The 16,121-nt window shown below is 35.0% G+C and overlaps 4 protein-coding genes across 5 annotated transcripts; 2 read left to right on the plus strand and 2 right to left on the minus strand.

The window, feature by feature from the left end:
• On the minus strand, window positions 1-2,843 carry LOC144429812 (2-Hydroxyacid oxidase 1-like). The gene is made up of 7 exons (XM_078118025.1): window positions 2,675-2,843; window positions 2,116-2,267; window positions 1,683-1,798; window positions 1,024-1,175; window positions 563-714; window positions 326-417; window positions 1-165 (listed from the first exon to the last, which is right to left on the minus strand). The coding sequence occupies exons 1-7, from the start codon at window positions 2,809-2,811 to the stop codon at window positions 1-3; spliced, it is 966 nt and encodes a 321-aa protein (XP_077974151.1). The 5' UTR covers window positions 2,812-2,843.
• Window positions 2,844-4,768: 1,925 nt separating this feature from the next.
• LOC120347229 (C-type Lectin CRL-like) lies at window positions 4,769-7,403 on the plus strand. The gene is made up of 3 exons (XM_039417136.2): window positions 4,769-5,102; window positions 5,788-5,956; window positions 6,338-7,403. Exons 1-3 carry the CDS (start codon window positions 4,808-4,810, stop codon window positions 6,603-6,605), a joined length of 732 nt encoding a protein of 243 aa, XP_039273070.2. The 5' UTR covers window positions 4,769-4,807; the 3' UTR covers window positions 6,606-7,403.
• LOC120347180 (acid sphingomyelinase-like phosphodiesterase 3b) lies at window positions 7,112-11,767 on the minus strand. 2 transcript variants are annotated; one of them, XM_078117872.1, is made up of 7 exons: window positions 11,631-11,767; window positions 10,895-10,981; window positions 10,107-10,354; window positions 9,852-10,021; window positions 9,471-9,665; window positions 8,780-8,905; window positions 7,112-7,849 (listed from the first exon to the last, which is right to left on the minus strand). In XM_078117872.1, exons 1-7 carry the CDS (start codon window positions 11,660-11,662, stop codon window positions 7,445-7,447), a joined length of 1,263 nt encoding a protein of 420 aa, XP_077973998.1. In that variant the 5' UTR covers window positions 11,663-11,767; the 3' UTR covers window positions 7,112-7,444. The 2 variants fall into 2 exon arrangements, with proteins under 2 accessions (XP_077973998.1, XP_077973997.1); XM_078117871.1 differs by lacking the exon at window positions 11,631-11,767 and adding an exon at window positions 11,352-11,565.
• A 1,930-nt stretch (window positions 11,768-13,697) lies between these two features.
• Window positions 13,698-15,842, plus strand: LOC120347230 (C-type lection lectoxin-Enh3-like). Its single transcript, XM_039417138.2, has 3 exons — window positions 13,698-14,089; window positions 14,792-14,960; window positions 15,357-15,842. Exons 1-3 carry the CDS (start codon window positions 13,795-13,797, stop codon window positions 15,622-15,624), a joined length of 732 nt encoding a protein of 243 aa, XP_039273072.2. The 5' UTR covers window positions 13,698-13,794; the 3' UTR covers window positions 15,625-15,842.
• The last annotated feature ends 279 nt before the right edge of the window (window positions 15,843-16,121 follow it).

The raw sequence follows: 16,121 nt of genomic DNA on the forward strand, positions 1-16,121 counted from the left end.
TCATACATCACACGCTAGTCCCCAAATTATTGGCCTTCCTACAAAAACAGCTTTAGCACCCAAAGCAATTGCTTTTGCGACGTCTGTTCCTTTACGAATTCCACCATCCAAGTAAACATCACATCTACCATTCACTGCTTTCACTACTTCTGGTAGCGAATCAATCTAAAACAGAGTTTAAAACGATATAATCCATACACGACTAGGCTGGTGGGAATGCATACTATGACTCAAATATATATATCAACCATAACGGGAACGACACATTCGAGGAAAAACTGATTTTTCACAAACTGAGAAAATTTATCAAGTAATGCATACTTACTGTTGAAAAAGTACTGTCTATCTGCCTTCCTCCGTGATTTGAAACAATTATTCCATGAACGTTGTGTTTGAGTGCTTCAAGGGCCATTTCCTCTGAAGATCGACGAAGATTCATAATATGTTCATGAAAAAGAACAAGAACCTCCGCCCAACACGTAACCAGTTTTACGATAGAAGTATGTATACAATATTTTTAATAAAAAACGTTCATTGGTCGCTGTGAAATATGGTGGCTAACCTGTTAATATTCCTTTGACGACCACCGGTAACTTTGTAATGCTCTTTAGCCAGTCCAAGGAATCCCATCGCGCACTACCATTTAAACACTCATCCATTATCAGAGGTTCCTGCCTTCCGATTGCTTTCCATGATTCAGTCAAGTTTATAAGTCTGAGAGCAATTAATTTTAGTTTTTTATAAACAAACGCTCAGGTTGTATTATTGCTGTTGTTCCCCCCAAAAGAGAAGAATCTGAGCGTAATCCCGATCCTTCAAGGGCAGTAATGACTACTTTTCAACATTTTTTTGAACATTTCACTTGACATTTGGTATAATTCATTTAATATTCGGCTTCAATTTTGTTGACATTGCTATGGCTCTACTATTCATTTGATCTTCGTGCCTATATATTTGATCATTGCCTTCTTGTTTTCCGAGTCCGAGATCGGCTCGACTTGTAACAGCGGAAATTACACTAACCCAATTTCGTGTACATGTGACGTGTCAGCATGTTTTCCGTCAGGTGTTCTGTTTATCCTCTTTCCAAGTACTGGTTGATCAATTGTTACTACGAATCCTGTGAATCCACATTTCTCAGCTCGTTTGACCAAGTGTTCGACCATTTCACGGTGCTTAAACAAAATAATGGCATAAAAAATATTACTCATCTTTTTGTCTTTATATTAAATATAGTAGTTATAAAATTAAGAAATCTCAAATTAAGAAAGAAAATAAAGTTTTGAAGAATTTTAATTATTATATACAGTATAATATAGCCTATATGTTTTGTTTTATCATGTCTACATATGAATTGTTGTCACCACTCAGCAACCGATGCTCTTTTTGGTTCCTTGTCTACCTACAATGCAATAATTTTATAGTTATTTTGACATTGATTATTTGCCAACATCTATGATTCAGAGTAACCCAGAGTTTACATAACTCAAAAAGGTAATACGAAACTCTGACATCGAAGTATCAGCTGGGTGCTTCTGACTGGTACTCGAGTCAGCTACCGAAACTATTCTTCTCATACCATTCTTGACACCATTGTTCTGCTTCCAGTCTTTGTGATTGCATTATACTCAATAGCCTATATTTCCAAAATTGGCCAAAGCGTATGAAATAAAATTACAAACCTTGAGAAATTGAAGATGGCACCATCGCAAACATCCCGGAACTTTCGTAGAAATCTCTTCATACGTCCTAGTGCTCACTAAGCTCTGTACATATCCAGTGCGAACAGCTTCGGCAGCTGGAACGGAAAAAGTATTTAAAAACGGAAAAGTAGTAAAATTCATCAGATTATGTTACTTTGAGCGGTTATCGGGAAAGCTTATGTTATTTAGAGGACAAGTTTTGCTACTTTGTGTTTTTTTCATTAACTACATAACATTACATAATATGTAAATATACTAGTGATATATAAAATTTTTATATATATCAAAGTTTTTTTTTTCAGAGATAAATCAGGTATGTGGTTTTAAATATCGTTAGGATAGCATAGTTTGACGTTTCTCCTATAAAATACTGCAGCATTCTGCTGGCGCTACCTGGCCTTCCTGGCGCTACCTTGTGCTGTAGAAATTTCTGCGTCGGCTGTTGCTAAACAATGGAAGGCTGTTGGTGCAATGCAAATAGGGAAAGGAATCTTTGATCCTAATACCGTCGTTGAAGTATCAACTTCTGAGACGTCACGCAAAAGACGGGGTCGAAATTTCCACCTGAACACACGTATTTTACTATTGGTTTTCTTATCCTCAAAATGTCGTATGACTCTTATTTTAAATAAAAAAATGTTGTGGGAACGCCTGCCGTGTTGATAATGACGTTATTGATTTGCTCGTTGGTATCATTTTTTTATCAAAGCAAATTATTTCATCAGGACTTGAGTGTTCTAAATTAATTCGAGATTCTTGTCGTGAGCCTAAATTATTTAGGTTTTCATGATTTCAGAGACCTATTTTTTGTATCAGCGTATTTTCCAATTTAACGATTCAGCATCATATTTTCCGAATATTCATAAATTATTATGTCCATCGTGCTAAAGTGAAATTTTCTTAGTTACAATATTATTTTTGTGCATAGGGCCGCTAAATATACAGGAAAAAAATTGTAAAACTTTACTAACTTTTTATATGCTTTACAATTTTCTTTGACTGTTTCATGTCCTACTGCACCTCCATTATAAAATGCCAAATTTTCGGGGGGAATTTTTTGGGAAGCTAACTTTGCAAAGTCTTCTACGCATTTTAATTGCTCATACATAATGTGATAAATAACAAAATTAACTGCAAATTAATGACATAAAGCACACTGCAAAAATATTTTCAACTTTATTCTCGTTGCCTATAATATATATTGCCCACATCCACATTGTAAATTATCGCTCTGTAGTTTACAGTCTACAGTCCTAGTATTTGGCTGGATTAGCCTATATTCACTCGCTGTATGTCGCCATCGGGACATGAGACAAAGGAAATTAGAGTTGACGTTCTTGAAAAAGGCCCTCGTTTAACAAATTGCTGCGTTCTGCAAAATATAACAGATACACAATTGTTTATATATATAACCTATATTGACCCCCGATTTGTTTAAATTGTACTCATAAATTCTATATTTCGCCTTGACAAAACCAAGTTGCAAGTGCAGTATAGGCTATATTATACTGGTTAGGGTATATATTTTGATCAGTAAATGAAAGCTCACAATATTTTTACAGCGCTGATCTTTGCTACACCTAAACAAACCATTAACCGCTCAAGCCATATTGTACTCCAAACTGTCAGCTTGTACACGGGTTATCAATACTGTGACGTTAGCAACTTCACGAACTTGATGACGACTCAATGCGTGACGCAGACAAAATGAATTGTTGATATATATACACTAGACTAGAGCAATCATTATGTGCAAAAAAAATTTTCATGTGTGAATATTAAAATAGTTGGAGCCAAAATGCATTGAAAAAACACCAAAAGCATTTTGTGGACTATTGTAACAACCACCGATTTAAAGAAAGTTGATATTAGTTTAATACAATAATAATACCGTCCATTGTAGGCCTATAATTTCTGACCCTCCGCCAAAGAATTCTTCCGCCAAATACGTTCAATCACGGGTCACGCTCAATACAAATATTGTGAAAGAACATAATTGGCCGGAAAACAAGTCGAAGTAGGTGCATTTTTGTTTCGAAATTTCAATCAAGGGGCTTTCATTTCCATATTATTCAGAACTACTATATCCTGCATACGGGCAATACGGTCGCACGTCGATAACCAGTCAAAAAGGTTGCATTGCATCAGTAACAGTGTGAAGTGTATAAAGAAACGTAAAATTCACTGACGTAAAGTAGAATATTTGACTTGTAAATTATTCGCATTCAATATTACATTGTGCTTAAATCAGAGGTCACATTTATAACTTGGAAACTACAAGCTATAGTGTCATGGCTAGAACATAGGAAAATGCTTCAGAAAATGTTGTAAACACGATCGGGGTTTCAGGGTTAGGTTTCAAGCTACAAATTAGCAACATATATTTTTTAACAAAAATTTAAAAGTTTGTCCGATGCATGATTAAAAATTTGCAGAATGAATCTTGCATGATGCCAATGACGTTCATCTTCTTTTCAACAGTTTGTTTATTGCAGTTGTTGGTTTTACTTTTAGACCTTCAGATAGGCAGGCCAGTGGTCTAAACTTTGAGCTTTCTCGGTTTGTTCCGAAAAGTAATAGGGCTCCAATATATTCCCGTCAAAGTAGTGACTTAGGTATGTCCGATTTAACAGCTTTGTGATTGTGAACAGTTTCAACCATACTATTGAAAACTTATATATATGGGGCCAGACGGTTACAATCAATCAATTTTCACATGATTTTGTGAACGAAAATACAATAATGCTTCGTAAATACTAAAAAGGAAATTATCTTTAACCACTCCTTGTATGAGTGGATGCAAAGACTGTCGAATTGTGGAAAAAATAATAATGCTCGTGTTCTAGAATATAACGGTATTGCACATTATCGTTAAGCGACTCTGGAATTATTATATTGAGGGGTTCAAAACATGAATTATTTTTGTTGGTTTGAGAAGCGAGACAAAGATTCAAGTTTGACACCGAATATTTTTTGTGATACTGTTCAGCCATCAGTAATGTCCTATTTTAATAAAATATATATTTATATTTTATAAAAATATTTTGTTTCATTTTTACAGAACCAGGCTGCTGAACTAACTATATACTGTATATTTCAAAAAAATGAGATCATTTATAGCTTTGTTACTCATATGCAACATAAACGCTCAGAGTATGAATACCTCTGTAGTTTCCAGTACAAAATGTGAAACTTGTGAGGTATCATGCAATACAGGGGAAGAGCCGGACTTATTCGTAAATAAGAGCGTTGAAATATGTTTGGGTCCAAATGGGAAAAGGGGTCGAGAGGGACCAATTGGAGAAGCTGGTGAACCTGGGCCTCCCGGAGAATCGTGTGGCTGCGAGAAATACGATGAATTATGGACGAAAGCACAATTTCTGAGGAAAATGTTGTTTGGTACGTTGTGAATATTTTTACTTCGTGTTACATAAAGTGTAAAATGTAGATCAAATTCTACAGCAACACGTTTTAAACACGTATATATCCAATTTATTTTTTAGCGACGGATTCAGTATTTGAGTTATGATGACATTATTATTGATATACATGTAAAGTACAATGTTGTAAAATATAATACCAAAATACTTGATTGAGAGCTCTTGTGCGGTCACTGTCAGTCTGTTCCTAGAAATTTTTATGCCAAGTTTTTCCAGGTACTTATAAATAGTATATGAAATTTCTCACCATAATCTTGATGCTATTGGCACGAACTACTTCTAATTGTGTCCCCATATCCACTTTTATGTAATCTATAGTTGGCATCTTCCCAGCGATAGTTCGTGAATTCCTCTGGAGTGAATTTCTTTTACACATAAATGACTGTATCGATAATTTTCATATAATTCTTAGTTCCAAACAAAGACAATCAAAGTATCTACCTCGTTGTACTTTCACAATGCATTGTTCTACATGTCCAGAGCCCCTGGAATAGAACTAATATAATGCAAGTCAAATGGTTGGTGTACTGTGTTGTCAACGTAGGCTAGAATCTTGGAGTGGAAGCCCCATGTCCTTCTTCGACTAGCAAGCAATAAATTGAGTAATTAGCGAGTAATGTTGACGCTGTATGGACGTTTTTCAGCATTCAAAGAAAACGCCAAGTTGGATTTTCTTGTCTGGAAAAAAGCAAGCAACGGTTTGTGGTATCGTTTATTTGAAGACACCGCTACTTGGACACAAGCAAAAGCAAATTGCGAAGCACAAAATGCGAGATTACCATCATCAGGAATGAGAACAAAATCAATAAGAAAGTAATTTGATACTGATATTGCATTTCTATTGGGCCTTTTCTAATATATATATATATATATATATATCTTCTGTGTGGAATGCGAAGAATGTTGCCAAATTATACTCGAAGAGCAGTTAAAATGGGTTTTATATAATATTACAACCGTATGATTAGAATATTAACAAGTTGGGTCAGTGTGAATTTAATTTCAAAATATTTTCTAATCTTAGTGAATTTGATTTGATATCTAATTGCAGTATGCAAACATACTACCTGCATTGTGCAATCGATTAGGACAATGCCAGATACATGTCTCGTCATGTTGCCCTTCTAAGCATACCATATTTACTAAATATCATCCTCAAAGTTATTTGTTAATTCGTGGATTTTTTTCTTCCAGAGAAGTTTTTGGTGGCATTCCAAACTCGATTGGTAATCTTTGGCTCGGATATAACGATATTGCTCGAGAAGGTAGATGGATTTGGTCAGACAACATTGTATTCCATAATTTCCATTGGCGTCGTGGAGAACCAAATAACGTTTGGGGGATGGAAGATTGCGCTCTTATGACTATAGAATCTCATGTTCGAGGAGAAATATCCTTAAATGATGTTCTCTGTACTAGTGAAGATTTGGTTTCTCGGTACATCTGTGAGTATGTGCCATGAGGTTACTGCAGAATCATAACAGAATGATTTGATTTTTCGCAACATTACGTTCATTTTTCTTTTCATGTGTCGTGACAATTGACAAATCTCCAATGCTATGACGTAGGGTTGGTAATTTCTTTTATAATTCAAGACTTGTCTAGCTCAAAACGTCAGACCTTAGCCATTACTTTTGTAGGGATCAGATATGTCTACATACAATTTGTTGACGTTACTATACTGGTATTTCTTTTTAATTCGACTGTTCATTCAAGGTTTATTCAATGTCGATTATAGGCCCTTCATTTCATTGTACATAGTTAATCATGACGGATTAGTGGTGATATTTTAACACACCAAATAAACCTAATGTGATTTATCGGCCCATTCATATTTGAATTTAAGATGTAGATGCAATATAAGGATTTACTTAAATATTCGAATGCAGTGATTGATTTGTAATATTCTTAGGTTATGTATATTCCTGATTTTCTTAAACTTGCCTTGATTTTAACATGAATAACACATTTTCTCAAAATCATCATGTTCATTTAATTTACATTCTAATAATTAGACAATGCTATATGAACTATAAGTGACGGATACTTTATATATATAGGCTTTATGAGATACCTGCAATGTATAGCGCTAAGCATTACTATGAGCGACAACTAATTTCAATAAATTCGTACTAGTATAGATTGTAATACATTATACTTACGGCTACGATTATTGTTTTGCAACTGTATGCTGTCCGATTATATACAACGTAATTTAATTAAACAAAGCTGTTATGACGTAACAAGATTTGAATACACAAGCAGACGCATTGTTGCTTGGATTGTATGATTTCAGTGGTTTTATACAATTAACAAGACAGCCAACCCTAATAAAATCAAAAACATATCCGTCAGGTTTGCACTAGTTGCTGAAGATCCCCAGTTGTCTTGACAACTTTTGTATGCGTCAAAATCTACTTCCGTCATGGCGCATAATTGATATTTTTGACATGTTTCATCACACTTTTTAAGGTTATAGGAAACTGAATTGTATAAGAAGTACTTGTTGAAAACTTCTGGACATGATGTTTTAATAGATTCGCATCCTGAGCGCATGTTCAATGCTAAGTTTCCCCAAGAAACAGTAGATATATCGGGGATGTTAAAGGCTTCTGTCGCTGTGTATTCGAGTTCCCACATGTCAGCTGCTTCGGATTGCGAGTCATTATTTGCCTTCGCTAAATCCAAGTAGTATTGTTGGTAATCCTGAGAAGGAGGCATATAATTATATTGTTTCAGATCATTGGCTCTGACTAGGGCTGGGCATTTCAAATCAAATATTCGAATCGAATAGTAAATTATTCGAATCGATTTAGAGCAAAATTTCGAATCGCCGCCATCTTGTTTTTTTCTTTTCTGCCAATTGTCGAGGTAAATTTCTCAATTCTTTTTATTGAAGCCATATTTTTTTAACACAATTCTGACATATGACTCTTTTCTGTAGTGATTTATTGATGAAAACAAGTATTTTATTGTGCGTGAACGCTCAGCAATCTGTCCAAGTGATGTATTTTACTTTTCCAGTAATTTATGTGTCTGGAGAACCCAATACAAGAAGAAAGTTACATACAATTATATATCTCCCAAGTATTCGAGATTCGATTCGAAAAAATTACTCGATTTGATTCTAAAATCATCAGGTATTCGAAAATGCCCAGCCCTAGCTCTGACACAAAGAGTGCCAACTGACACAATGAGTGTCAATAGTCAAAACATAATGGTAAAGTGGAGATTTACCAAGCATGCGGGCGAATTAAGCCATGGCCATGGTTATAGCCATGATGTTATAGCCATGTAGATTACTTCAGACGTCAGAGCTTACAGTTTTAACGAATTAAACCATTAGCGCAAACAGAGGCTTGAAGCATCGTGCTCGAAGGTAAATATAATTCAATGATATGAATATAGTAAAACATTAGAAAAATTGTTAAAATGCGCATAGAAATGATATTCATACATATGGTTTTCTTTGTTTACAAATTTCTTTTGCCTCCGCTTTGAAATTCAAAACACTAAATCGTCATTAAACGACGTAATAACTTAGAAATCGAAAAAGAATCAGTCGGATATATTCATATTTAGGCCATGAAAATAAATAATATATTAGATATAATAAATATCAAACGAATTTAGAACCTTGAGATGCAGAGAATCTCTGTCGTACTCTATTAATCGAATTCCAGGATTGTTTGCACCGTCGTCAACTCCAGGCAGTGTTGTCATCCATGGAGTAATTCCAGGCGTCAGTAATACCGACGATATCTACAGTGGAAAAAATATACTTTCATCAAGTAAGTTGACATAAGCAGGAGTCTGTCAAAGCAGAACTAAAGAAGATATTGTCTACTTTAAAATGTTAAAATTTAACTAAATACAAACACTCAGCCATAACCGCATCCAAGTGTTATACAAGCCAATTCGCAGTATTGATAAAAACTTTGATTGATAAACATTTGTTTCTTCATGATTGCAATGCAAATTAAACCTGTTATCGATGTGCTAATCAAATACTGTTGGATTGCTCAATTTTCACGATTAAATAAATATGTGTCACGGGAGGGATCTAGTCATGGTGAACTACATTTATCCATTATGCTTTTAAAATATAAATGAGATTTACAAATTTAGCAGTACTGTATATTCAAGTCCTTGTTTAAAACATGTTTTAAAAGATTTGTATAATCAGATTACCTTGATTACATTTCCACCATTTCGCAGAGGGGACGATTTTGGATTCAGCTGAAGATTATAGATTGTGCCTTTTCATCTAGTAACTAGTTTCAAAACTTCAAATTATAACATAAATTGGTATTAGGTTATATTTTACCACTTTGCCAGATGCATCCTTAAAAATCTTGAAATGATCAGTGTGATGATGTCCAAAGAACTGCCCAGAAATGACATCGGCATAAGATCGTATGATGTCGTTGAAACGTTCATTGTATTCCGGATATAGCCAATACCAAGGTTCAATTGCAGCGTGCTCAAAGTATCCGGAAGGAATATGACCAACCAAAAACACCTATAATATTGAAAAATAAATAAAAAAAAATTGGAATGAAAACAAGAATTTTCTGTTTCAAAAATTTGTAGATCTCTATGGATGGACTACCGCTAATAATTATTGGTACAAGCATCGGTGAAAATCGATCAAGTAAAGTAAACCTCTCATTGAATACTTCTACCGAAAATATTTTTCTAAGCTCACCTTCTGTGAATTTTGTTTAGCTGAATTCAGCGAATCTTCCATCCATGCAAATTCATCTCCTGGATCTCCAGTTCCGTCAACTTTTTTGTTACTTTTGTACCAAAAATTACTGTTCAACGCAATAAGCAAATGTTGATTTTTCGATCCAAACGTTTCTTTATAGAATCCATCTGAAAATTTTTAATTCAGTACCGCGTTCAAAAAATAATAATTCTCTGTGCTTAGAGCGGGGGGTAATGTATATTCAAAATATACCTTTTTGAAACGACGTGAAACTCTCTGGTGTCAGCCAGTCTTCCCATAGTTGTGCAATTTGAGATAAGATTTCGTTTTCGCCAGGCGCCATTTGATTTTTTGGATACATATCATGATTGCCAAGAACTGGATAGACTTTTGTGTTAGGAAAAACATCTTTTATCAATATAGTTATATTGCCAACAATTTCAACAACCGTATGAGCCGGGACGTATTTCTCTTCATCATTTGTATGTAATGTGTCGTCTCTAGGATATGTATAATAATAAATTTAATTTTTTTTAATAACTCTTCAAACAGGCAGTAATGGTAAGTCGATCTTAACAATAACCATAACAAGCTGGACCCGACACTGAATATTCAATGTCGTGATAACAGGTTAAAATGGTCATCGCGTAATTCGATTGTCCATCTGAATCCTTGTTGGATTAACAACCACTGTTTATCATTTAGTTGATGGTTGATTTAGATTATTGTAATAAAAGCAAAGCAATCATGCTTGTCCCGAGTATTTTCAGTGCATGGCGGATTATTGGTTAGAAGTTTCAGTTAATTATATGCTCCTGCATCATAAATTGTAGGTCATCTATTGTGGAAACCGGTGTTAAACACCCGTTGACCAAAAGGGCACGTTTCCCTATAATAAATTCTCTTGATAAAAGGTGATTAACTTCAATTTTGTCAGTTGATTCATGTAACGTTACAAACAAATTGGTGACTTATGATAAGAGTATCATGTTGTTTTAGCATGTTTATAAACTAAATTATAAACAAGAATAATCGCTTACCCAGTCCATAAAATAAAATCTGGATCCGGTTTTATTCTTTTCATTGCGTAAACAGACGAGTTGATAAGATTCCACGGTGAATCACACCTGAAATGTGAGCATTCCATGAAATATTCTGAAGGATTTTGAATTGATAAATCATCTCATTTTCAGAAAGTTGAAAGGTTCGAGAATTGCTGGATATCTCGGGTCTACGTCGGGTCGCGTCTTTGAAGTCTAACCCACCAGCTAACTTCATTTATTTAGCAACTTCCATACCAACACGCGCTGGTAATTAAAGTGACACGTCATATGATTACAAACTTTCTGAATATAAAACTTCTGTTTCGATGACACATATTATAGCCACAAGATACGTGGGACCGACTGACATTAGTGCTCAGTCAGCACTCAATAGTGATAACGGGAAGCCACGAATCCAGGCATTGTACACCAGATTTAACGTTATGGTACCTACTTATAATCTCCTAATGGCCCGGCATCTAATGTAGCGGCTCCATAAGATGATGGGCAAACTTTTGTTGGGTCATCAGCATTTTCAGTGTAGTATGGATCTAAATGATGATCGCTGATATGCCAGAATGTGCCGATATTTTGTCCTTGGGCTCCGTAAAATTCAATTTTACAAAGGGAAAACATACACAAAATCACAACGAAGTTTATGAAACTCATTGTTATATATATATATCTGTAAAAAAGCGAGTATTAATGTAAATATTCATATGACTAGGCTTACCATACGTCCCGTCTTAAGCGGGACAGTCCCATTTTTTAACGTTTTGTCCCGGCGTCCCGACCGGCCAGTCAAAAGTCCCGCTTTGGCGTTCGGCCAGCCAGCGTAATACACGAACATTACCAATTAGCATGTTTTCGTTACTGTTGTTGCTGTGTAGCGTACCGGTTGCCTACTACTTACCGAATGTGAATAGGTGATTTTGTTTGTTTCGTTGTTTCCCGCTAACATTGTTAGCGGATAATTGGATAATTTGTTATGTGTAAGCCCCGTATGTCAAGATAGTGCTGGTCAGCAGAACTTGAGAGCCGTTATCACATGTAAAATCAATACTGATTGGTCCTCCTCTGACTTTTACGAGAATGTAACATTGAATAATGTATTTTCGAAGATTATCTACAGAAAAGTAGGATTGGGCGAATAAGTAAATTCCCAATGCTCGAAAACAGCAGGCTATTTTTTAATTCTTCATTTCTATTGCTTTACATATTAAATCTAAATTCGAATTATTTTGTATCGTTAACGTCAATTTCTTCCTATTTTTTGAACTGAAACCGATATTTAGACATAGAATATGCGCATGAACTCTCGATGACAATGTGGTCAATGAAGACAGCCGAGATGACTAGGTAGGCCTATCTCTATGTAGTGAAATCGGATAATAAATAGGATTAAAAAAATCTCAGCTAAGGGTGGTCGGTCTGTGGAGGCGTCCCGCTTTGAAGTCACAAAAAGATGGTAACCCTACATATGACACATATTATGCCAATTACTGTTTCAGAGCTTTGTAACTATTCTAGTCATGTCGGATAACTTTTGCCTAATTTTATGTAACGTTTCCTAAGATGCTATTCACATTATCCCAGTCTCGAACATTCAAATATATTACTGATAAAGCCGAATTTTTTCAACCATCCTAACTCAGATGCAACATTCATGCTAACTTGTCGTAATCAGTTTATGACTACTCGTGCAAATGTTTGCATTGATCTTTTCATATTTGTTCTATGCTAACAGATAAACTAACATTGCACGATAAAGTGATATTTGACAAAACTGCATGGACTATTGTTACCGACACTGATTTCTATATCAAAGAAGTGTGCCGATTTTGTTAAATACGCATTTATATTTCGACATATATCGAGGGCTGAACATAAACTTATTTTATGATCGGGTTCCAACAAAGTAGATGCTCTTATAGTCTCAGGCCCTAATACCTCTAACATAAATGAGTGAAAATTTGAATATTCCTTTCCCCGCTACTAATTCAAAGTATTACTTAGTAAAAGCATACCGATTACAGCGTAACGATTTGCGTCTTGTCAATATTAAAATTTAATTGCAACTATGATCAACCAACTACTATCTTTAATTGTTCCTTTTGTCAATGATAATTTGCTATGATGTGATTCTGGGGCAAGATTTGAGGCAGATTAAGTGAGATAGCTACAAGTTTTGTGTGAACGGGTATTTATCAGCACGACGAAGAACTGCTGTTTAATTAGTAAAAAAATCTAAAGAAATGGGGACTTCATAAATAACAATCGAAGGTTTACATCTTGGTACTGTGGCTGTTTAGCCAAATCCGAATTTATCATTTGGTTCAGCATGGTCTTCTTCATTTACTTCATGAGGTGTTTTTGTGAGAGGGGGTTTATCTTTTAATATTGTGTCTTGAAAGAATTTTGGTTTAAAAGAGATAAGGGAGTTTTGTTACGCCATAGGCAATATTTTGCTAAATTTACATCGGACCAAGGTCCAACAAAATTAGGGTCAATATGGAGGCAATTTTGTTGGAATTCTCTTCAAATAGCTCAATAAACGCAATATTGCTTTCACCGACCGAAGTAGGTAAATTTTGGATCTCGATCGTTTCCTTATAGTGATATTTCAAAAACTCCAAATACTACACTATTTTTGGAAAATTTCAGCATGTTTCTCGTTCAATAGAGTAATAGTTGATTTGGTATGAAAATCACGATGTAAGATGTCTTTGGGAACTAGAAAATTAATTTGGTCATAAGAAAGAGTTCCAGTTTTGTTTTGACATTGCTTGCAGTTTTGAAATGTTGGTGCAGAGAACTTTTGTCTGCTAGTAAGAAACGAGCTATTTAAATGTACCATATGTTTCAGTGATAAACTCATTTTACACGAAAGAAATAAAATGGACTTCTGTATATTATTGCTGCTGGTCTCCACCATTTACTCATCGATTCTCTCGTGCACATTTGCTAATACGGATTGCGGTTCTTGCCATTCCATTTGTAATGAAACTGATGAAGGAATAACGGTTGATCGTAGCATAAGGTATCAAAGATGTATAGGACCACCCGGACAGAATGGGTCTCTTGGTCTGAAAGGAGAACCTGGCACCCGTGGACCTCCTGGTCAACACTGCGTCTGCGAAGAATACAAAAATCTTTTGAGTCAAGTAGAGTTTCTGCGGGAAGAATTAGAAGGTGTGTAGATGGTTAACCATACTATCATAATTACAGACACTGTACCACAGTGGTAAAATGGTTTCTTTACAATGGCCGCGGTGGAGGTTAGTTGGCTCCAGTGAATTTAATCACAATAATTTATATTTGCAAATTTTATTTATATATATTCAATTTTTGATTGTTGTTCAGTAGCATTTCAGTTAGCATACACAACACAAGAGCACTCAAGGTATATAATACGGAATGACCAAATCAACACACCCAGCGTAAACTTTAAAATAGATATATCATTACGACGAATTATTAAAGAAGTTTATGATTCGATAGCAATAATTTTAAATTTCAGAAATTCAAGGAAATATTTTTAAATTAGTTTAACAAAATTACCTTATACACATTCTCCAGTTTTAATTGTTTCAAGACTTTTATTGCATCGATTTTAAACTCAGTGGTTATGAGCTGACCAGCTACAATATTTCAGCAATTCAATGTTAATCTTTGATGATGAACTAAACATAGATATAAACATAAAAATTCTTAATTTAAACTCTGGCGCGAACACGACCAGAAAAGACCCGATCTGGCGTGAAATTATGAGCCGACAAGTAATGAAATGGTACATTATTTTGGATGTCTTATTCTGTAATACGCTTGTTTCACCCAAACACATAGTCGCATTTAGAACAGTTTTTTTACGACGACTCCTATCATTTTATTCAGTGTTCAAAAAACATTCCAAGATGGAATTCTCGGAATGGAAAAAGGCAAAAAATGGGATGTGGTATCGTTTGTATGAAGACCGAGCAAATTGGGAACAAGCAAAATTAAATTGCGAAGCAGAAAACGCAAGATTGCCTTCGACCGGAATGAGAAATAGAACCATACGAAAGTAAGTGTTTTCTTTCCTTTTTATTAGTGTTAATTTCAAGTTATTTTTGTTGAGGCAAAAGGATTTTTGATGGATGGTGATGATGGAATGAAGGAATTCTTTGTTTCAACGTTTGTTGTCTATGGAATTTTTTCAAATGCGAATTTCCCATTAGTTCAGCGTTTACACTAAAATGAATGTATGTGACAACATGGGATCAACAGCACCGTTCGTGTTCTCGTGATACCACTTCTCGTTCCTCACTAGTCTTGCGGTTGATGGTCGAGACAATCTTTGTTTGCAATTGAGTTGCAATTTGTTTAATATCAATGCTATTATAAGATATACTGAATGTTATTATTAAAAACTTTCTCGGGTTGTTGCTAGTTAAACTTTTATTTCTATTTATTATTTAAGGGAAGTATTTCGTGGTTTACCGAGAACAATAAAGTATCTGTGGTTGGGATTCAACGATATCCAGCAAGAGGGAAGATGGGTCTGGTCAGACAATGTCGAACTCTTCGATTTCTACTGGCGGGGAGGAGAACCAAATAATGCTTGGGGTGTCGAAGATTGCGCTCGCCTTAGAATTGAATCGCATGAAACAGGGAAAATAACAGTAAACGACCTCCCTTGCACTCAGATGGCTATAACTTCTCGTTATATATGCGAATACGTGCCGTAGTGTCACGGCGTAATGAAAACTAAATTCAATAAACTTATACTCATTCCACCAAAGTCTTTTACAGGCGCTCTCGATGGCGGACACCGAAACGTAGTACAGTATGTGTACCAGGTTAGGGTTAGGCCATAGTTTTATTCCAATTTTCCTCATTTTAGTTCTATTACGAGTTCGATGACTAGCCAAGTGACTCCCGTAGTATTTCCAGAAATTATGGCATAACCTGGTACACATACTACGTTCCGGTGTCCGCCATCTTGGTTTACATACTACGGGAGTACGCTTTTACAAGTAATTTCGTGATGAGAAACGGTCATTTTACTTTCTAAAATTCTTCAAAAACTGCTTTGTGAGGATAATTTCATAACATGTATTAGTAAATACAAAGTATCAACTAACAACTGGGTAATTATTTTATAAATGTTATAGTAACGAACAAATGAATATCTGCATCTCAATATTTTTTGTGAGTGATAAATTTGAGTAAAATTTATTTTGTT

This window comes from Styela clava, chromosome 11 (genome assembly GCF_964204865.1).
Source record: "Styela clava chromosome 11, kaStyClav1.hap1.2, whole genome shotgun sequence".
Classification (NCBI taxonomy): Eukaryota; Metazoa; Chordata; class Ascidiacea; order Stolidobranchia; family Styelidae; genus Styela; species Styela clava.